The 22,895-nt window shown below is 40.5% G+C and overlaps 1 protein-coding gene across 4 annotated transcripts in view; it reads right to left on the minus strand.

Moving 5' to 3' along the window:
- Positions 1 to 22,895, minus strand: part of LOC138981721 (E3 ubiquitin-protein ligase KCMF1-like) — a 30,526-nt gene that overhangs the window by 6,175 nt on the left and 1,456 nt on the right. Inside the window, exons 2-8 of one of the 4 annotated variants that reach the window (XM_070354784.1) lie at positions 15,089 to 15,256; positions 14,032 to 14,171; positions 10,091 to 10,192; positions 9,500 to 9,656; positions 5,229 to 5,249; positions 2,918 to 3,017; positions 890 to 1,039 (exon numbers count right to left, since the gene is read on the minus strand). In XM_070354784.1, coding sequence (XP_070210885.1) covers positions 890 to 1,039; positions 2,918 to 3,017; positions 5,229 to 5,249; positions 9,500 to 9,656; positions 10,091 to 10,192; positions 14,032 to 14,171; positions 15,089 to 15,256 — 838 coding nt within the window. Of the gene's footprint in view, positions 1 to 889; positions 1,061 to 2,917; positions 3,018 to 5,228; positions 5,250 to 9,499; positions 9,657 to 10,090; positions 10,193 to 14,031; positions 14,172 to 15,088; positions 15,257 to 22,895 lie in introns of all 4 variants that reach the window. The other 3 variants (XM_070354783.1, XM_070354786.1, XM_070354785.1) reach the window with 3 other exon arrangements.

Consider the following 22,895-nt stretch of genomic DNA (forward strand, 5'->3'; position numbering starts at 1 on the left):
GTCGTTGTTGAAGTTATCGTAAGAAAGAGTTGCATGGTTTGTTAATGTGTATGTGTACTTATGTTATGTATAAGGCCAACAAAAAAAATTGTCTGTTTCTGGTCACCCGACCGACCCTAAATTTTGGCGCCGACCCTAAACCTTTTTTTTCCAAACTCAAAAAAAAAATTTTTTTTGTTGTTGGTGGTATAAGGACAGGGTGAGAAAATGAACAACAAAAACGTGTGAAAACGAAAGTCCGCTGACGATTGAAGGGGCATAACCCTACAGCACAGTTGTAAGGGACATCACTCTATGTACTTCCTGTAAAACCACCAAACACCGAACCATTCACGCTGCGTTGAAATATGGAATCTAAAGGTGATGTTCGACACGTTCTTTTTCTGTTTCATCATGGAAATATCAGACCAGGTAAACAAAGAAAAACATACTGTCATACTCTTTCAGTCTTTGTCACAGATTTGTAAATGTGTTGAGTGTCTTGTCTCTATGTATAGTGAATCCAGTCTCTTTGCGCGATTTTTAAAGTTAGTTTTATTGGTCTACATTTGGGGGGAAAAAAATAAAAATAAAAAATAAAAATCCCTACCTACCTACCTACCCTATTTTTTTTTAGCCATGTTACCAGAAACAGACAATTTTTTTTTGTTGGCCTAATTGATTTGTTGTAAGAAACGTCCTTAATCTACTGTTCGTGTCAACTTGTGTTTTGTAGTCGAAAGAGCAAGATTGTTATTGAGTCGTGGATGACAGACTGCGTGCGTGTTTTATGCATGTGTGCGTGACAACAAGGTGTAAACTGCTGCCCTATGCACAAAGATGGATCAACCAACAAAATCACACGTTTCAATGCATTTCCACCACCACACCACCACAGCAAGCTACTCACTTGGCCAGCAAGTACTGTGATTCCGAGTTGTTGGAGCTCTGTGAGTTGGCCAGGGCGGACTCCGGGTTGGCCAGAGGGGGGTTGGCGTTGTTCCCCATGGGGGCTTTACTGGCCTCCGCCTGGCGACGAGGCATCCGTTCCAACTGTTGTCTGGCAGAAAGTGTCAGAAACCTGATGCATTTCATTTTTACAGTCTGTTCACTCACGGAATTCACACAAAACATGCCATAAATTCAGCAGTTTTAAACATCAAATGTTATAGTTACAGGCACTGCCGTGTTCTTCCAGATGTCAAAAGATGAAATTTCAGTGTTACAAGCTTAGTGGTGAGATTGGACTTTTGATGTCTGGCATCACTGTATGCCACATAAAAAAGAATACTGAAGTTGATCATCAGCGTAAAAACAAACAAAGCAGCAATGATAAATTGATCACAAGTTTATTTCATTAAAGGTACTGAACTTGTCAAATCCAGGTGCACGGAGCCCCTGGGGCTTTTAGTCATACCTCAGGCAGCTATCCGTTAGAAGAACTACCAAGTTTCATTGACTTGCACCCAAAGAGTCAAGAACTGCGATTATTTTACGAATTAATTTCGTACTCTGACCCGGCTCTAAATTTAGATCAGGTAGATCACCACATCATGCACAAAAAGACAGTCACTAGCAAACTATGTCAGACGTCATCATGAGTTTGTGTAAAACAAAATGGAGGCCGGAATCACTCAGTTGAATCGAACTCCGACCAAACACCACGTAATAAGTAGGTTAATTTATGCACTCGCGTGAACAAGAAACTGTCGAGCTTCATAGATGTCGTCGTTGGGTAGTTTTGGGTTTGTTTTACTACCATAGGAGGATTTTTGAACTGTAAATGCACTCAGCTGCAACAAAAACGCAAAACGAAGGCTGTGAGCTGCACTGTGCCTTTAATGTAATAAATAACTCCATAAGGTTTGTGTCAGTCAGCCACACAACGTGGGCGACTTTCATTGACAGTGACATAACATATGAAGAATGGACTATCAGATTCTTTCTTTCTTTATTTGGTGTTTAACGTCGTTTTCAACCGTTCAAGGTTAGACTATTAGATTGACAGTACTTTAAGAAAATCTTTGTGTCAATAAAAGGTTTAGCTTTAACTTGTTCACAGCAAGACTGCTTCTCGCTAACCTCTTTCCCTTTTCCTAACTGAACAAACGACAAAAAACGCAACTATACAGTACATTTATAAACAGAGAAGCAATCTTTCTATCACCAAACTTCATAACTGCTTTTAACAAAAGCTATCTTATCTATAAACACTTTAAAATTTCCAAAAACAGCATAGACTGTCTAAGAAAAATATTTCAAGCTGGATCCAAATTAGCGAGCACAACACAGGGGTTGGGGGTGTGTGTTTGGGTAGAAAGTGGGGTGGCATTGTGATTGGGGGTGTCAATACATGGAAAGTGGGGTGGCATTGTGATTGGGGGTGTCAATACACACTGCAGACAGTTCCCTGCTACAGGAGGATGGTTATATGTGTTGGGATGGAAAGTGGGGTGGCATTGTGATTGGGGGTGTTAATACACACTGCAGACAGTTCCCCGTTACAGGAGGATGGTTATGTGTGTTGGGATGGAAAGTGGGGTGGCATTGTGATTGGGGGTGTTAATACACACTGCAGACAGTTCCCCGTTACAGGAGGATGGTTATATGTGTTTGGGTAGAAAGTGGGGTGGCATTGTGATTGGGGGTGTTAATACACACTGCAGACAGTTCCCCGTTACAGGAGGATGGTTATGTGTGTTGGGATGGAAAGTGGGGTGGCATTGTGATTGGGGGTGTCAGTACACACTGCAGACAGTTCCCCGTTACAGGAGGATGGTTATGTGTGTTGGGATGGAAAGTGGGGTGGCATTGTGATTGGGGGTGTTAATACACACTGCAGACAGTTCCCCGTTACAGGAGGATGGTTATATGTGTTGGGATGGAAAGTGGGGTGGCATTGTGATTGGGGGTGTCAATACACACTGCAGACAGTTACCTGGTGGACTGGAGCTGCATCTCCAACTGTTGAAGTTGGGAGGACACGCTTTGAGCCGCTGCAGCTCGGTTGCGTACACTGGACAGCTGAGACAGCAGTTCTGAAAAGAAATCAAGCAAGAATGTGAAATCAAGCTATCATTATCTTGCCAGTTTCACTCATCTCTACCAGTTGCATGCTGGTCAATATATGCTTCTGTTTACAAAGCAAAACAATCCGATGTCGAAAGCTATTACTGTAAACGCCTGAATGGATGATTTTGCAGCCCATTGGAAACAACCACAAAGTAAAACATGCAGGAATTAAAAGTATCCAAGCAAGTTCCTGGAAAAAAAGCTGTAGAATGAAAGCACACTCAAAGATGTCTTTCCTCACAAGAAGCAGCTATCATATTTCAGCAACAGCAAGCATTATAGGCTACAGTGAAACCAATCCAAAAGGCCAAGATATAATGCACTAAAGTGTCAGTATGGGGTCAGCAATATATTCCTGTTATAAATACCCCCTTCTGTCAGAAGAATAGCATGGCTGTGTACAGCAAGTCAGATTTGTCTTACAAATTGTTTTGTTTCATCAATAAAAATTATATGCCAAGCGTTCTGGATGCAGTCAAGCTTGTCAACATGTTTGTTCAGTCAATCAGACCCATTAATTGTTAACAATAAATAAATGTAACTAAATGCCCAAAGTGTTCTTAAGTTAAGTTTCAAAGAAAGCAAGGTGACCATCACTACACCAACAGGTATACAGTACATGATTTTATTAACAACTACAAAATCTTCACCGCATGTTTGTCTCAAGAAGTTTTCCTGTGTCTGTAAATATTGTAAACTATTAGTTAGCTGTGCTGTATACTTGCAAACAAAAAATCTTTACAATGAGGGTTTGTGGAGACAAATGCTTTTGTGTCTGCTATTTGTAGAGGTATTTTGGTGTGGATATCTGCTATTTCTTTTCTTTCTTGTTGAGCCTTTCAACGAGATTAGCATTGATAAATTTGTTATGAACAAATGTTAGTGTTCAGTGTCTTGTGCATGTACCCCCTGTACTGGAGAACTGACTAAACAAAAAAACAAAAACAAGAAAAACTGAAGCCGTGAAGGAGATTAACAGAATATTCATTGTTGCACTCGCACACTGTGATAATGTTCACCCGTTTAAAGTGTATTGTTATATACAGGCTGGTGTTGTTTTTCGTGATGACATACCTGACAGCCAATATCTCGATCATAAACTTTGATCATTCTTGCAGACTTTGGCAAATCCAACTTCCAATGGGACAAGAAACACAACACAAATTCAAAAGGTTGAGAATAATAGTTAATTAATCTCAAAGCACCAAACAAAACAGACTGAATACAGAAACCAAGGGTACATTTTTGGTACAACATCCTTCACTTGATCAACAGAATCCAGAAACAAGCTGTGCACTGAAACATTTGCATGATAGGAACCCAATAGAAAAACATCAATGAATCGATATTCCTCTTCATACACCACCAACTATAAAGTCCTAGTGCAGAAGCACCAACAAGCATCTTTCCCTGGCATTACTAAACTGTGCAACTGAACATCACACACTCCTATACTAGCAAGCAAAACAATCTAAATCTCAGAGAAGGTACCACTGCCTCCTCCCCCCCCCCCCCCCCCCCAAGGAAATCAGAGCCCACAAACAACTTTTATTTATGAAAAATATAGCTCAAGAATGTTATAGACTCATACTCACGGTCATACTGTCCTTAACTGATCTGAATAAATCATGCACTGAATGCTTTCTCTGTGTCCGATCTGCTAGTGCTACAGGCACGGGTCCTTTCAGAATGCTTCCTCTGCGTCCAAACTACTATAAGCACTATTCCTTTCCAAGAACAACTCTACCGGGCCAAAATCGCCAATGCTTATCAGTCAGTGTGAGAGTTAGTTCTTGGGCCAAACGGCTCTGAACACAAGTAGCAATCTACACAAAAGTGCAATAAAAAAAATCAAGCACTATGAAATAATACGACCAACTTGGCAAGAGTACAGTACACACACAATGAACAAAAAAATCCAAAATATATAATATACAAGCTCTTTCTAATCAACTAAACTTTAAAAAAAAATGTGTTTAATTGAAACGCATCTGATGAGCAGAGCATGAGGTACAAAGGGGTGTTAAATATATATATGAAAATAAAAGCGACAACAGCCAAAACTACAGAAGAGGATGAGAGGACCAAAGAGAGAGTCTAAGAGTGGACTGAAACCCAAGAGCCAAGCCAGCAGGGTGAGACAGGCACAGAAGACACTGGAACAAGACCAAGCTTACCCGGCATCCACTCACGAACATCTGTGGACATACAAAAGCAGTGCTGATCAAGCCCCATCAAACGCAACCTACAATTCTCACACACCTTCTACCACTGAACCGTCTACAGCACACCTACTCTGCACTTGCATGTGACACACAAAACACAACAAACCCAGCAAAATACAACTGTCATGGAAAATGTGGTCTGCTACATTGTACATCTGCCAGACGTTTCTAAGCACAACCGACAACAGAAAGCTGTAGGAAGTAGAACAGCAAACCCTACATCTCAAAACACCACAGCAAACAAGTGCAGGCTCACCATCACTAGAATGAATGAACATTTTCTTACAAACATCTATTTCCAACGAATGAACATCTGTAGCAGTGAAATAAAATGCTTTGTGTCTAAGCATCAAAACACGTCTTCCTCCTACCATCAATGATCAAAGCAAACTTCGATAAAACATGCCACAGTAACAAAGTATGTCACAGTCACATCATAACTCCTCCACACACACACAAACTCACAGAAAAGTTCTTCCTGCAAATGCAGAAATCTTTTTTTAGTCAAACACAGCTCTGTGTTCAAAAAGTACTTAAATGTTGTATGTAGAGTATCAAAGGGCAGCACCAAACAGTGAAAGTCAACAATCAACACACACACACACACGTCCTACATGTATTCTCAATCATCAAACCCTCTCACTCAGAGATTACAGCTCTTCATTTCTTTCGACATGGTCCGACTATAAAATACAGCCTAACTAAACAGGACTCTATTTTCTCTTCAGACTTCTGTGAACTGAATTTTGTTTCAAAGGTAATCCACAAGTCTTTTCGTATGCTTCTATTAATAAATCAAGAATACAATTATTAAGCTTAAGATGTAAATGATGTCTTCAACTTTACAGTCTGTGTCATCAACCAATGGCACACAGCAGAATGTGACGCAAAGCACTATCAGTTACTGTGGGATTTAGGTAAAGGTTGTGTCCTTGGGCATAGATATCCAAAATTTGAAACAATTGATCACTTTGGATGTCATTCAGTCCTATGGCTGCTGACTTTCCGAAAAGCCAAAAAAGTCAATAGTGAATCAAACTGATTATCCTTGTTTTTTTAAAGATGATCCAAAGACTTTAAGATGAACTGGTTAAATGCCAATTTGTCCAAACTGTAGCCTAATCCCTGTTCCATAGTTTCAACAGATAGACTATGTTTGGAAATAACTAGAGTAAGTGCCCCATTTACTGATACATGTATAAGCTTTTCAACATGAGGCGAAGTAGATACCACGCTACCAATCGGCTTTAACCTGCGATCGGGACGAAAAACTAACTTTCATGTGTATGTTATGTATACCCTTTTCTTTTAAAAATAGACTTATCGGAGTTCATGATTCGTTGCAGCAATGATCGCTGGCCTGCAGTAACATGTTTTGATTGAGGTCACGTGGGTTTGGCTTGAGGTCATGAGAGTTTAGGAAAACACTCGTGCTTAGCAAACACTGTCAGTGTCAGTGATCAGCAATACTTTGGTAATTTAAGTCTGAATACTAGAATATAACTATAGGTAAAATGCATGTACACAAAGACCAATTCTGAACCATTTCCTGCCATGTTTCTAGACAAATAAAACACAAGCTACCTGGGACAACGCATGTCACTGTATATCTACTGAAACTCAAACTCCTGTGAACAGCCAAGTGGTGATGTCTTTCTCATGCAATACCTTTTCCACGGATAGGTAATGGCGAACAATCCTCTTCATACAGACACACAACATAATGACCTGTTTCCACCAGTTTAGGGGAACAAACCATTCTCCGAGAATAAATCACTGAAAATGTCATTCCTCAGAAAACATGGGTAAGGTTATCTGGGGATGAACAAGTAAGTAAGGCCAAAGGGAAAGGTTTGTTTGTTTGTTTGTTTGTTTGTTTAACGTCCAGCCGACCACGAAGGGCCATATCAGGGCGGTGCTGCTTTTGACATATAACGTGCGTCACACACAAGACAGAAGTCGCAGCACAGGCTTCATGTCTCACCCAGTCACATTATTCTGACACCGGACCAACCAGTCCTAGCACTAACCCCATAATGCCAGACGCCAGGTGGAGCAGCCACTAGATTGCCAATTTTAAAGTCTTAGGTATGACCCGGCCGGGGTTCGAACCCACGACCTCCCGATCACGGGGCGGACGCCTTACCACTAGGCCAACCGTGCCGGGGTAAAAGGGAAAGGTGCAATAAAGTCAAAAACATCTCTCTACAAACTGGCAACCCTCATGAAAAGAAGAAATCAGCAGACCTGTTTACCCTAAACCCGAGGCAAGAGTACTTTCCAAAAAAGTTGAGTGTATTTTTCAAAAAGTTGGTGTACTTTGCAAGCAAAGCCATATATGGGCTAGGGAAAATGTACGCGTGGGTGCAAACGTGTTTGTGTAAGAATTGCATGTCTTGTAAACACCTGCAGAATTTAACTGCTTCCAATACAACAGGGATAAAACAATTGTATTTACCTGCCAGTTTGTAGCATTATAACCAGTGTCTTCCAAACAGATTGATAATGAAAAGATGAACTTGCCACTGACAGCTGCATCTGTTCAGTCTTCTCCCCTTTGGCTTTGCTCAAAAGTTAATCTTGTTGTCTTCATACTGTTAGTGTTACTCTCACAAAAGTGACACACACAAAATCAACAAAGGGAAACCGATAAAGATCTGCTGGTGGTTAAAATCCATTACAAGCTGATTTTTTCCACTGAGCCCCTTAGTCTAGTCAGGGTTCTTCAAGTTGTAGTATGCAGCGGTACTGAGTCTAGTCTAGTCAGGTTTCTTCGACAGCAAGTTGTAGTATGATGATTTCAGCTTGGTCAGCTGCACTGAGCTGTAGTTCCGCTCATGAGGTTCACCAGGCCTGCTCTTTACCACCAATAGGCTGTCAACAGTTTCAGCTGATAAGGAGGCCCTCTGGTTTGTTTTGTTCTTTGTGACACACGAGAAGATTCTCTCTGCAGTGTCGTTCGATGTCATATTTCCCGGCATGGGCAACGGAGAAATCCGATTTACAGTACTTGCAGTGTGCATGACTTTTTCCCAAAGAAGACTCTACAATTCCTGGCTCTTTCTTGTATTTCTCCAAGAAAATCTGCTGTTTAGACTTGGTACAGTCATCCGAAACTGGCACATTTTTCCGCACGTGCCAACAACTGAACGAGGTTTCTACAGCTGAAGATTCGCTGTCATGGTTATCTCCCTTAGACCGAAACCGGTATCAGTTGTACCATCCCGTAATCAGCACTGGCCCACGATTGTCCAGACGTGCCAACAACTGAACGAGGTTTCCACAGCTGAAGATTCGCTGTCATGGTTATCTCCCTTAGACCGAAACCGGTATCAGTTGTACCATCCCGTAATCAGCACACCAACACCGGAAAACGTATTCTAGACTTTTTCTTATGCGTATTTTGTGCGTGTGTCGCGTATTATGCGTACTGATACAAATTTGGCGTACAAAATACGCCCAAATCGTACTGGTAAACAGGTCTGAATCAGGTCAGGAAGAGATTGAGCAGAAATGTAACCAGACCTGTTTACCCCCAAAAGTGTTTTGGAGTAATGCTCAGCCCCAAAAATAGTAATCCTGGCACAAAAATAGTAATCATCCAGCATTCGTCGCCAATTACAACGCACATGACAACTGTGTCTGCGAAACGCAATCATGCACATATATCCATCATTCACAAAGAAAACACATCAGTCAGTTTTTGTAGTCATCATAATTTCAAAGAAGATCACATCAAAAGCACATGCCTCGCTGATTCTTTTTCTTTTGCTCGTAGTAGGCCTTTTTCAGTGTGTCAAGCGCTTCTCTAGTGTACTTGCGCTTGCCGAATGAGTGAGGGCGAGACTTCACCACTAGAATAAGGCTCTCCAGCATCTCATCAGACAGACATGATCTCTGGTCAGTCCTGTGCTTTTTCACCCCATTTTGCCATTGAAAAAAACAATGTGAATTGATAAAAAATAAAAAAATAAAAATTTTTTTTTATTTTTTTACATTTTTATCATTTATGAAAATCGTAGTCTTGACACGGATAGCGGAATGGCGTATTTTTTGCAGAAAATCGTAATAAATTACGCCAAAATCGTAAGGGTAAACAGGTCTGTGATACCCTAACACCTGGCACCATGTTATCGTTTTGAAAATGTGGCTGAAACGACACACACTCGACCCAAACCCACACTGAGTACTGGGCATCCGGTTCTCAACCCAGGCATGCTTACCTGCAATAGGATCCATGTTTTCCCGACCACTGGGTGAGAGGCCGGTCAGCGTGTTAGCGGAGGAGCCGAAGTGCATGTTTCCCCGACGAGTGCGCGGGCCACCTCCACGTCCTGGGTGAGGGATGCGGCGCACGTGACGCAGGCCAGGCGGTTCATCGTGACACAGTTAAGGTACACTTTTCTTACTGACCTGCAGGTGTGGGCATGCAAATCAAAATGCAAACTAAAAAATATGACTTCAGTGCTCTCTAATCTCGCCCACTAAAACCATGACTTGACTTCAAATTACAAAATCGTTAGCGCATCATGCAGAATCTATGCCCTTATTGCTCTCACTCTCACTTTAAATAATAGATAATACAATTCTTAAAAAAAAAAGGAAAGAAAACAAAATGTCACACTGTAACATTCAAGTACAGATGTTATTCTAAAACGTTACTCAATATCAAGAGTTGTAGCTAATGCAACACAGAGTTCAGCTTTTGTTCAGGTTTCATACAATATTCTTGTATTACCACTGTCTTTGAGGATTATGTCATATATTTCCATGAGCAGAAGAGCTGTGACTAAAATCAAAGTAGGAAAGGATATGAAATCCCTAGGGGTGTGATGCTCCAAGGCCAGGTGAGAGGCAAAGTCATCCGTCACATGATTGGGGTCACCACCGGGCAGCGAGGCACATACAGGGCAAACCTGCATAACACACAATCACCAATGGGTTATGACCAGCATTTTATTTAACACAGGTTGGGTTAATCATTCTCAACACAGTGCACCGCAAAATTTCATCATCAACGAGGCATGAATGCACCGCAAAATTTCATCATCAATAATACTGGTAGCAAGTTTTAAGCATGATATTAATTGATCTAAGTCTACTTTACGAAGCTTTGGCACTACATTTTTGGTGCGAAGTCTTTGCAAAGTCAGCTTCGGGCTTGATTAATGAAGGTCTTTACTATCAATTGACAATGTCTAAAGCAGTCGATAACAATTCAGCTGGTCATGTTTTTTCTCTCTTTTAACCCATTATTAATCGCTGTAACTACACCAAAGCAACTGATCTCACACATTTTGACTGAATGAACTGTAGAGACCGTCCTCTGCGATTTAAGGCCAAGAATTAGGCAGAATGTAATTGTCGTTCGTTTCTCATATTGACTGCCAACAGGTGCAAATTTAACTCTTCAGACAGAACCATTCGACCCTTTTTGAAATGCCTTTGTACATCTTACAAGTGAGCTGACAAGTCTTATCAATAAGATGCCAAAGTGCCTTATACTTTAAGTTATTGAGACATCCCAGTGCACTAAGGGATTTATAGAGCAAATCGAGAAAATTCGTTATTGAACGAAGCACATAGCGCTGAGTTCAATAATTATTTTCGAGATTTGCTCTATAAATCCCTTAGTGCACTGGGATTGTTTCAATAACGATATTGTCAGTACCGCCAGAGAAAAAAGAAGATTCAAAACGCACATTTTGCTACGTGCATTTGGATAGGCGTAACTGTGTGGTCAGGTTTGTGTCAGATCTACTTTTGTGTGGGCTGTCTCAAGTGTGTCGTGCTTTCGTCACACGCAAACTCTTGTTTTAATTTCTGTTGGTAAATTCCAGTGTAGCGTTAAGCTAAAAAGTGATGATCTTTCATAGAGACCTCATTTAAACTCGAAGAAAGGACTGTGCTCTTAGTTATTTGCGATTCGAAACCTTTATCGAGCTTCCCTTGAATTGACTCCGGCCAAGGCCACGGTTAGCACATTTTCAAAGTAAATGTGGTATGTTTCTCGTGTTGTATCTTCACTCATCGGGGAGACTGGTACTATATATATTTGAACCGTAAGAATGCTGTGAACCCTACACGTACTATGTCCCCATCGTTTGTTTGTTCACATTTGCCCAACATGTTAATTTGCTGCGGGGTTTATGTCGTCTGCTAGGCGGCTAGGGCAATCGAACCATGGCACTGCACTGCAGTCTCATTTCAAAAACAACAATTGCTCGTCTGTAATAAGTTTTATACATGGTAAGAACGTTCTTAACCCTACACGTTTTCGATTCCGATTGTTGTTGCCTTGAAATAATATTTCGGAAACCATTCATTTACTGAATTGATGCAGTCGTATTTTGAGTGTAATCTATTATAACAGAGTCGACTTCCAATTTATGCTGTTCTAGCTGAAACGTTATCGGAATAACACTTGTGTTTTCTGTTTGCCGCTGGGAATTTTACATTAACTCATCATTTAGTAATGTGGTTAATAAGCTACATGCCACTAACACAGCATATGAGAAGAATCTTTGCAAGTCAAAACTAGAAGAGACCATTTGTGAAAGAGATACAGCCGCTTCTATTTTTAGATCAGTGGGCTTAACACTTTCGCGACAGGACACTGATAAATCAGTAACCGCGCTGACACGCCCATGGACGGGACGCGCATTTTTCAGTAAGAGCCATACAGGGTACACGACTCGTGATTGCTTCCCGGTTTTTGAAGCCTGCAGTAAATTGAGTTGTTTCCCTTGACACACTTTGCGTGCCCTTCCGCCATATGCAAAATTACCCTGATTTGTATGGTTTTTTCGAGAAAAAAAATGAATCGAAGGCGAGCCTTGTCACGGGAGGAGATTCTCCGGATGTTGGATCTTGAGGACCCTGTAGATCATGATTCCGACGTGTTGTTTTCGCCTCAAGAAAGCGATAATAGCAGTGATATTGAGGAAGAAACAGTCCTGTTGTTGCTAGTACGAGTCGGAAAACTACACGTGTTTGGGTGGTACTGCATGAATCTTCGAATGTGTAGTTGCAAGGGGGGCGTGGCAGCACTGATAACAATGGATGGCTGGAGCCTCATAATCCTTTTGGAAATGTTCATAGGTGAACAGTTGGGACTTTGTTGTGAAAATGTGACTTATATTCAATATGGATTACCTAGACATCATTTGGTGAGTGTCACAGTTTTGTTTCATTTGAGTCAGGATGCTGTGAGTGAATGCGGGATTTGCTTGTTTTTTTCTTTGTACTGTCTCCTTATTTCTGTGTAGAATTTTAACAATATTTCAGCTAATTCATAGGTTTTACACCTTGTTTGGTTATAAAATTATTTATAATACTTTCTGTTAAAAAATAACTTTTAAACAAGAAGGGCAAAGCCCATACGACTCACATGCTTTACACATTTTTCCTACCAAAATACATGTGACCTTGACCCAAGGTCAAGGTCATCCAAGGTCATGCAACACAAAGCTGTTAATTCAAGACATAGGAAGTACAATGGTGCTTATTGGCTCTTTCTACCATGAGATATGGTCACTTTTAGTGGTTCACTACCTTATTTTGGTCACATTTCATAAGGGTCAAAGTGACCTTGACCTTGATCATATGTGACCAAATGTGTCTCATGATGAAAGCATAACATGTGCCCCACATAATTTTTAAGTTTGAAACAGTTATCTTCCATAGTTCAGGGTCAAGGTCACTTCAAAATATGTATACAATCCAACTTTGAAGAGCTCCTGTGACCTTGACCTTGAAGCAAGGTAAACCAAACTGGTATCAAAAGATGGGGCTTACTTTGCCCTATATATCATATATAGGTGAGGTATTCAATCTCAAAAACTTCAGAGAAAATGTGAAAAATGTGAAAAATAGCTGTTTTTTAGACAACATTTATGGCCCCTGCGACCTTGACCTTGAAGCAAGGTCAAGATGCTATGTATGTTTTTTGGGGCCTTGTCATCATACACCATCTTGCCAAATTTGGTACTGATAGACTGAATAGTGTCCAAGAAATATCCAACGTTAAAGTTTTCCGGACGGCCGGACGGACGGACGGACGGACGACTCGGGTGAGTACATAGACTCACTTTTGCTTCGCATGTGAGTCAAAAAGCAGTGGAAAAGAAAACACACACAAAAAAACATTAAAAAACACAAATTATCCCCCTTTCACCCCCCCTTTGCTAAAACAAATCGCGTGACAAACTTATAAATAGCACGACTGAACTGGGCATCCATTTTTTAATTAGTACACAAAATTTGGTGGTGATTGGACTTAATTCAAGCTTGCTAGACAGATTTCTTTACAGTTACTGTTTTTTGGGAAGTTTCTTGGTGGCAAGCTTGGGCAGGCAGGACGTTAACGCCGTGGCAGTGCTAGTCACAATAGTGTTAACTGTGGCAAAGGCGCCTGCGATCTGTCAGGGAAAAAAACTTCTGCTTTGAGCCGCAGGAAATGTATGGTTATTTTTTGGTAAAGTGAAGAATATAAGCTACATGTCATCAATTAATTCTGAGGATGAGAGTACAGTCTCGCTTTGGCAAAGGGCGTAAGAATACGCTCTGTGGAAAAGTTAGCGCACTCCAAGAGTGCGCTAACAGATTTAAGCGCATCGCCATTAGACAATCAACTGGTTCACATCAGTCATGTGACACCAGTACTTACTGAAAATTGAAGTTATAGCACTGCAGTTGCACGTACTGACAAATAAATACACGCACAATCATGAGAACGAAAGAATAAATGTCTCACAATTTCCACTGAGACATCAGTATGCTCTGCGGTGACGTGTTCATGCAAGTTGGCTTCAGTGTATCCCATCTTGCAGCAGTAGGGGCAAGTGAAAGACTGAGGTTGTTCAGCCGCCAGTGCTTCTCCTCCATAATACATGTCTGAAATAGAAAAACAGCAGGTGTTCAAGAACTGTGTTTAAGTCAATCCGTAATGTAAACTATGTAAATAGCATTCAATCCCCCCACTCATCCTCTGATAGCCTGGTCTTCTGCAGTCCATACAATTACGAAAGCCCACAACAAAAATGCTTTCTCTATCTCTGACCTTTCTACCAGAAACAACATCCAACATATTGTCCTTTGTTTAAATACCTCCAAACTTAATTTGTTCAAATACCTCCTAACTTCAAATATGACCTCAAAACCGATCTCTTGAAAGGACATCTCTAGTCATTCTTAACTCCTGAACCAGTAGCTTTTTGTCCTGCATATCTGTAGTTTCAAGCGAGTGCTTTGAAGCCCAATGTTGTGAATAGTGATGATTGTATTTTACTTATTAATTGTATCTGAGTGTGAGTGTGTGTGTGTGTGTGTGTGTGTGTTCATGTACATCACTGTGAGCTTGTATGAGAAGTTTGATTAATAAGCTTTCAAAATAATCATTATTATTATTAGGGTAACAGGCAGAATGAAGCTTTTTTCAAGTCACGAAGAACAGCAAATGCCTAATTGACCCCCTATTGCAAACCAATGTACACTTTTCAACCCTCTGAGGGTTGTCTATGGAGAAAACAAGTGGCTATGGGTGTTAGTGGTTACTGGATTCATCCTGGCTGTGACCTTGACCAATGTCAACAATATTTTCATCATATCTGCAGATCATCAAATCTTGTTCTTGCTCCAAAAATGTTTAAAGCAGGGACAACTTTCCTTCTGACATGAGCGCTGCAAGTGGGTGGGATGGTGGGGGCTAAAAAGAAGTGTAAAGAGTAAAGGTGCTGAATTCAAATTCACTTGAGCCAATGCCTAGTCATCAACCAGGACTCTACTTCATTAAAAACACGACTCCAACTTACCGAAGTCTGATCGAGTGAGAATGCACTGGACTGGGTGATCTGTAGTGTGACGTGTGGTGGTGGCTCCAGCTTCATAGCATGTGGCGCACAGGTCATAGTCATAGCAAATCAAGCACTTGTAGCGGCGACCACGAAAGTTGCCTTTCAGGCACGAGTCACAGCTCACACCTGCACAAACAGCTAGAATTCTGCAATCACCAATTTACCCAAGCACAAAAGCAACAACTTATAAAAAGTATGCAAATACATATACATGTACTAGAAAACTGGACACAAGTAAACATGACTCATTCCGATATTGGCGACTCGACCTTCATCCTACAAGTCTTCAATATATAATTGTATCCCAAAATCTACTTTTTGTTTCTAAAAAGAGTAATTCACTAACTCAGTAACTGTATTACATTTACAGCCATGCTTTATTTATTTTTTTATCTAAATATTTCACTAGTTGAAACTTACATCACCAACATAATTGAACAGTTGTTAAGCATTATTCTTCTTGCTCTTCACCTTCTCATGTTAACACAGTGTCAGTGTTAAAAGTGCAAGGCCAATGAGAGTAACCACTGACAGTTGTCAACTGACATATATTATATATAATCTATACCGAGCAACAAAAGAAACGCGAAAACAATCGTCATTGTTTGATTGACAAAATCTCTAACAATTATAGAGTTAGAATTATCAACCCACAAAAGTTTGATGAAGGCACGTTTGACCTTGCTTTTGTGTGATTATTTTGATGCTGCGACTGTTTCAACACACGGGACAAGCAGGTTTAACGTTAAACACATAATGCGCACTCGCAGCACGTGCAAGTGGAGCAGGAGAAATCTGATGTGTGAGATGCGTTCACTAATGCATTAGCAACCAAAAGAGACCATGGCACGCTTGCTGCTAGTCTCACTTTTGAAACAGCCAGGATGCCAAGATTGACACCACCAAAATGCCAGGTCGATTTAAAGCTGGGGATGATCCAGAAGCGCTGGCATGTGCTTTAAACGTGCACATTCAACAGTCTATCACCTTCAGCAATGTTCTGTTCACATTAGAAGCACTGCAGTTATGCAACGCGGTGGATTATTTGCATTACCTCAATAAGAAAAGATCGCAATTTCCTGCCACAACGTCTTCGAGATCGATTCAATACAGCCACTGACACTACCAGGAACATCATTGGAAGCCACCAGTGTCCGATCAGTGGCCAGAGAGCGCGATGAAGACTGACTGAGCGAGACCTCCAAAATTTCGTTAACGTTAAACCTGCTTGTCCCGTGTGTTGAAACAGTCGCAGCATCAAAATAATCAAACAACAGTTAGGTCAAACATGCCTTCATCAAACTGTTGTGGTTTGATAATTCTAACTCTATAATTGTTCGAGATTTTGTCAATCAAACATTGCAGAATTTTTTCGCGTTTCTTTTGTTGCTCGGTATATATTGTGAAAGATGTGTATGTATTCATGAACAAAACAAGAAGTCCTGAACATAATTACATACATGTATATATATATCCCATGACCTCCCTTCTTTGTCTCTGCAAATGTACTCTAGGTATATTTCTATGATGTAACAATTGCACTCTTATAACACATAAAATAGTGGATAAATAAGGGTGCAACAAATACATCATAGCTGGCTCTACTTTCTGTCGTCCTTGACATTCCAAAATGCACATGTACCTGTCGAGCGGATGTGCAAGGGGTTACCACGCTTTTGAGAACTTGCACGAGAGTCGTTCAGTGCTAAAGCCGAGTTTTAGTCTCGACTTGTCAAGACTATCATATCACAGCGTCATAGATTTCATGACGTCTGTCGTCCATCGCGCCATATTCTGGGGACGTAATCTGTTATGTTTCCTTCTATTCGCTGTTCTATTTCTCTCTTGTGATCAACATGACAAGCCCTATGTGTTTGAGTGTGTGTGCTCGTTGGTGCCGGCTCTCTCAACTAAAACAGAAATCAAACTAGCAATCGTTAAAAACCCAGTCCGTCCGACCAGCACTGCTATGTTCAGGCTATGCTCATGTGAAGTTACAGGCGGTAACACACGCCCTTATCGGTACATCATCGACTACGATTGTTCTCTGGACAAGCTGTTTAATGCATTTTGCAAGTATTTCTAGCTCTTCTGTGGCGCAGTGGGCCCTATAGTCGATGAAGGTGTCCAAGATCTCAGGAGATGCATGTGTAACCACTAAGTATTCAGTCAAATCCGTGTAAGAGGCTTTCAACTGACCGGACAACCAAGCCACCATTATGCACCCACTTGACATAGATCAACAGGTGTGCCTTTAGAATAAGGTATGTGCAGAGGTTAAGCCCTCAGTGCCTCATCTGAACAGACAACTAAAGCTTGATGTTTTCGTCACACTTTGTCTTTTAGATCTTCATGGGATATACACAGACCTGTTTACCCCCATAAGTGTTTTGGAGTAATGCTCAGCCCCAAAAATAGTAATCCTGGCACAAAAATAGTAATCATCCAGCATTCGTCGCCAATTACAACGCCGCGGCACATGACAACTGTGTCTGCGAAACGCAATCATGCACATATATCCATCATTTACAAACAAAACACATCAGTCAATTCTTGTAGTCATCATAATTTCAAAGAAGATCACATCAAAAGCACATGCATCACTGATTCTTTTTCTTTTGCTCGTAGTAGGCCTTTTTCAGTGTGTCAAGCGCTTCTCTACTCTACTTGCGCTTGCCGAATGAGTGAGGGCGAGACTTCACCACTAGAATAAGGCTCTCCAGCGTCTCATCAGACAGACATGATCTCTGGTCAGTCCTGTGCTTTTTCACCCCATTTTGCCATTGAAAAAAACAATGCCAAACATGTGAATTAATAAAAAATTAAAAAAAAAGAAAATCGTAGTCTTGACACGGATAGCGGAATGGCGTATTTTTTGCAGAAAATCGTAATAAATTACGCCAAAATCGTAAGGGTAAACAGGTCTGTATACAGGTTACAACACTCGTGATTTTTTATATGGCTTTTATTTCAGTCAAGACCCAGCGGCAATATCAAAGGGACGCACGCACTCGCCAGAGGCTCGTGAGTCCCTTGATATTCATCATATATATATATATTACACAATAAATGTGCATTCTCTTTCTGGTGGAACTGTGTAACATTTATGTGTTTGGTTTTATAACTGTCCATAAAGTTAAACCAATCAACTCACTTCTGCTTTTTCAAGTTTTTATTTTAGTTGTTTTGCAAAAGATTTATTTTATGCTGCAATCTCGTACTGCATTCAACCCATCACACCTGCCTTTCACTTGAAGTACCGACAGTGTCTTCAACTTCAAGTACCTGTTCTTATCAGCAGGTCTTTTGTCGCCACTCTCATACTTACTGCTACTAGTAAGTTACTAATACTGTACTACTACAGTAGAACCCCCCCCCCCCCCTTTTAAGATGGTGGGTGTGCTTTTCAAGACCACTTTTTTTAATGTTAAAAATTGTAACATCATGACAATTTAATACAAACTGAGCCTGTGTGACAATATATGAAAATAAACACAGCATATAATAAGATTAATGTGGCAGCATGAAGTTTCAATTTTATCAAACAGCAAAATCTGTAATGTTTCTGAAGTACCTAACACAGCTTTATACAAACTATTACTACTTTGGACTTTGATAATATAGTAAGTGTCATGTAGTGTGAACACTAACACTACTGATCTGCAATTTTATGAGGCTGAGCACTTAGATTCAGGCACATAACCTAAAAAACAGGCACAGTAAACAAAGCCGATGTGCCGTGTCTTGGGCATGATTTTACAGCCGATGTGCATGCTGTACTCTTGCCTTTCATTTCACACCGCCACATTGACATTGTAGGCTGCACTGAGCAGATGCTGGCGTTTTGATGCAGGTACTTTTTATATTTAGTCAAGTTTTGACTAAATATTTTAACATCGAGGGGGAATCGAAACGAGGGTCGTGGTGTATGTGTGTCTGTCTGTGCGTGTGTGTGTGTGTGTGTGTGTGTAGAGCGATTCAGACTAAACTACTGGACCGATCTTTATGAAATTTGACATGAGAGTTCCTGGGTATGAAATCCCCGAACGTTTTTTTCATTTTTTTGATAAATGTCTTTGATGACGTCATATCCGGCTTTTCGTGAAAGTTGAGGCGGCACTGTCACGCCCTCATTTTTCAACCAAATTGGTTGAAATTTTGGTCAAGTATTGTTCGACGAAGCCCGGACTTCGGTATTGCATTTCAGCTTGGTGGCTTAAAAATTAATTAATGACTTTGGTCATTAAAAATCTGAAAATTGTAAAAATAATAAAAATTTATAAAACGATCCAAATTAACGTTTATCCTATTCTCCATCATTTGCTGATTCCAAAAACATATAAATATGTTATATTCGGATTAAAAACAAGCTCTGAAAATTAAATATATAAAAATTATTATCAAAATTAAATTGTCGAAATCAATTTAAAAACACTTTCATCTTATTCCTTGTCGGTTCCTGATTCCAAAAACATATAGATATGATATGTTTGGATTAAAAACACGCTCAGAAAGCTAAAACAAAGAGAGGTACAGAAACGCGTGCTATCCTTCTTAGCGCAACTACTACCCCGCTCTTCTTGTCAATTTCACTGCCTTTGCCATGAGCGGTGGACTGACGATGCTACGAGTATACGGTCTTGCTGAAAAAATGGCATTGCGTTCAGTTTCATTCTGTGAGTTCGACAGCTACTTGACTAAATATTGTATTTTCGCCTTACGCGACTTGTTTAAGTGTTTAACTTTGTTCAAGATCAACGTTTTAATTCATCATCTAAACTTGCTTTGACTTTGAGAAGGAATGGGGCCTGTAAGTTGACTGACCAACAGTCAAATAAGAACAAGTGTTCTCTTTGAATAGAAATTGTTTTGAAATAAGTGTGGCGGTATTTTGCTCCCCAACTCCATGGGGTTTGTATGGGTTGTGGAAGAGTGACGGGGTGTGCATTCCGTGCAGTCAGCATGATAGGAACAGGATGCCCCTATCTTCAAAATAAGGACATCGGAGCTCAGTATTTATTGACGCAATGATTGCTGGATTGCTCTCATCACTGACTATGGTCACAAGGTCAGCAATTACTGCAGGCCAGTGATCATTGTCACAATGAACACTGAGCTCCCATGTTTATATCTTTAAGTTTAAAAGAAAAGGGCATCAAATCGAGTACACATTGCACACAATCTGCATCAGCCTCGTAGTTCTTTTTACACTGTTTTACACTGTTATTGCCTTCATCGCATACATCAACTGAACAGACCTGCAAACCCTTGTGAAACCTCAAGTGAAATTTTAAATATTAGCGTAGCAAATCATCGCTGTAAATGTAATTCACAATCTTTGTACATAAATTTTTGAGGTTTTGGAACTAAAACAATAGTAAGCTCCCTTATTATATTGCCTGTGTGGTAATAAAAGCTCATAGCTCCAACTGCTTTCTAAAGTGAAGAAAAGTTCTTGAGAAGAAAACTTGTCTCATTTCTTTGAAGTGAGCAGCAAAAAAACACGCTCAAGTTGCAAGGTTTTCGTGCCACACTTTGACAGAAACTATGTCATAATATGAAAGATACGGAGTTCCTGATGTTGTATTTTTAGCTTGCATAAAAAACAACCTCGTATATATATGTACCACTTCTGGATGACTCCTTTGGATAAAAAGCTCCCTTATCTCAATATTTTTTCAATTGAATGGAATATATCATTTAATAACTGACATCAACACACATTAAGAATGGTATTGCACTGTTTTAAAGAAAATATAAACCCATGAATTGAAGTTATTATATTTGAAGCAGTGGTTTTTCAAACCAGTTTTTTTCGTTTTTCTCAAAACAGCAAAAAGTGAGAAACGAGGTTTGTGAATTACAGCAACGAAATAGTGTTTTGGTGTAGCAGTAGCACTGCCTTAAATTTGTCGCACATGGCTTTTTCCCGCAAGAATATAAAAACATTTTTAAAGTTAATCTAAAGAAACATATAATGGCCAATAGAGAGTGTCTGCAGTGCCTCTTTTCAGTATGGAAAATGTTTTATGATAAATTCTGACCGAGAACGAGAATTTTTTTGTTGGTTTGTTTGCTTAACGCCCAGCCGACCACGAAGGGCCATATCAGGGCGGTGCCGCTTTGACATATAACGTGCGCCACACACAAGACAGAAGTCGCAGCACAGGCTTCATGTCTCACCCAGTCACATTATTCTGACACCGGACCAACCAGTCCTAGCACTAACCCCATAATGCCAGACGCCAGGCGGAGCAGCCACTAGATTGCCAATTTTAAAGTCTTAGGAATGACCCGGCCGGGGTTCGAACCCACGACCTCCTGATCACGGGGCGGACGCCTTACCACTAGGCCAACCGTGCCGGTCGAGAACGAGAAATGAGTATCAGGACTCATAATAAAGAGCAAACGTGCTTGCTTGTCATTATTTGTTTGACTTTGAGCGAAGCAAATTTAAGCTTGGCATAACAGCGTAGCTATTTGTCTTAAAATGTACCATGCTACTCTGAAACTGAAAGCGTAGCAGTTAGCAGCCCTGACTGAATCAGTCACACTTCTTGCCCCATTGATTTTAAGCCAATTTAAGGGGCACTATAGCTCTTTTACATCCCATAGAGGTCTGTCATTTCCATACTTGAGTGGTGATTTTTACGTGAGACACAAGTGGAGACACACACCTCACTACTGACACGCCTATCATGTCAATTGTCATGTGGGAAAGTTTGCCTAAATAAAAGCAAGAGTATTCACTCACATTGCATAAAAAGCTGCCTTCAAATTCTCCAAACCAGAGAGAATTCTGCATAGGGAAATACTTTTTTTTATGAAATGAAGTCATTGCCCTTCAGTGATTGGTCAATGCTTTTTGGTGTAACAGAGTGCCAACATGATATGTTGTTCAAGCTTGACGTCTGTGCTATTTGATTGTGCTTTCAAACTAATACAAAGTGAACAGAAGAGTAGGGAAAGTTGTCAATATAATGAACCTCGAACGATAGAGCACATAGAACACAAACACGTATGGATCGGCTCGGGATCTGACGAATCGGATCGGACCTTCCATGCTCAAATTCGTCAAAGTAGCTCTCAAAGAGTCAAAATAAAAAGTTACTTTTTTTTGGCCCAAAAATTTTTCACATATATATATATATCACTCAAAGTCAAACAGAGGAAAGTGGTAGTCTCGCGCAAGCTAATGCGACAAACAAATGAAACATGGTGTCCAAATAATGTGTCAAATAGCAGACGAAAATGAAAGAGCAAAATTTGAGGTCATTTCTGAAGGCAAAAACTGAATTCACCCGAAGCGATTTGAACCCTTTCAGCGGGCGGGTGTTAGTGTTACTTAAAGGTACAGCCATGAGAATGTGACAACTTAAACTAAACTTGGATTAGCACTTTTAGTTTTAGCATCACTTCAAATCAGGAGCAATGCAGTTGTTCTCAATCGCATTTGCGATGAAAATTGTGTTAGTTGACCACAATGAGTGAATGACTACCACTTCCAGTAGTAGAACAGAAGTACCAGGCCTGGGGGCTCGAGCACCGACTTGCCGGTGCTTGAGCCCCCAGGCTTGGGAACCAGCTCGCCGGACCTCCAGCCACGGCCTAAATATCTATTTTCAGGGCAGAGACATGATGTTGTTATGTTAGTATGTTAGTATTGTTACTCTCAATACAACACAGATCACATGTGATTTGGGCAACTTGAATCACTGTGATTATAAGCTGCTCATCCTGGATCTTTTACGTCTTAGGCCACACA

The sequence above is a fragment of the Littorina saxatilis genome, linkage group LG12 (genome assembly GCF_037325665.1).
Source record: "Littorina saxatilis isolate snail1 linkage group LG12, US_GU_Lsax_2.0, whole genome shotgun sequence".
Classification (NCBI taxonomy): domain Eukaryota; kingdom Metazoa; phylum Mollusca; class Gastropoda; order Littorinimorpha; family Littorinidae; genus Littorina; species Littorina saxatilis.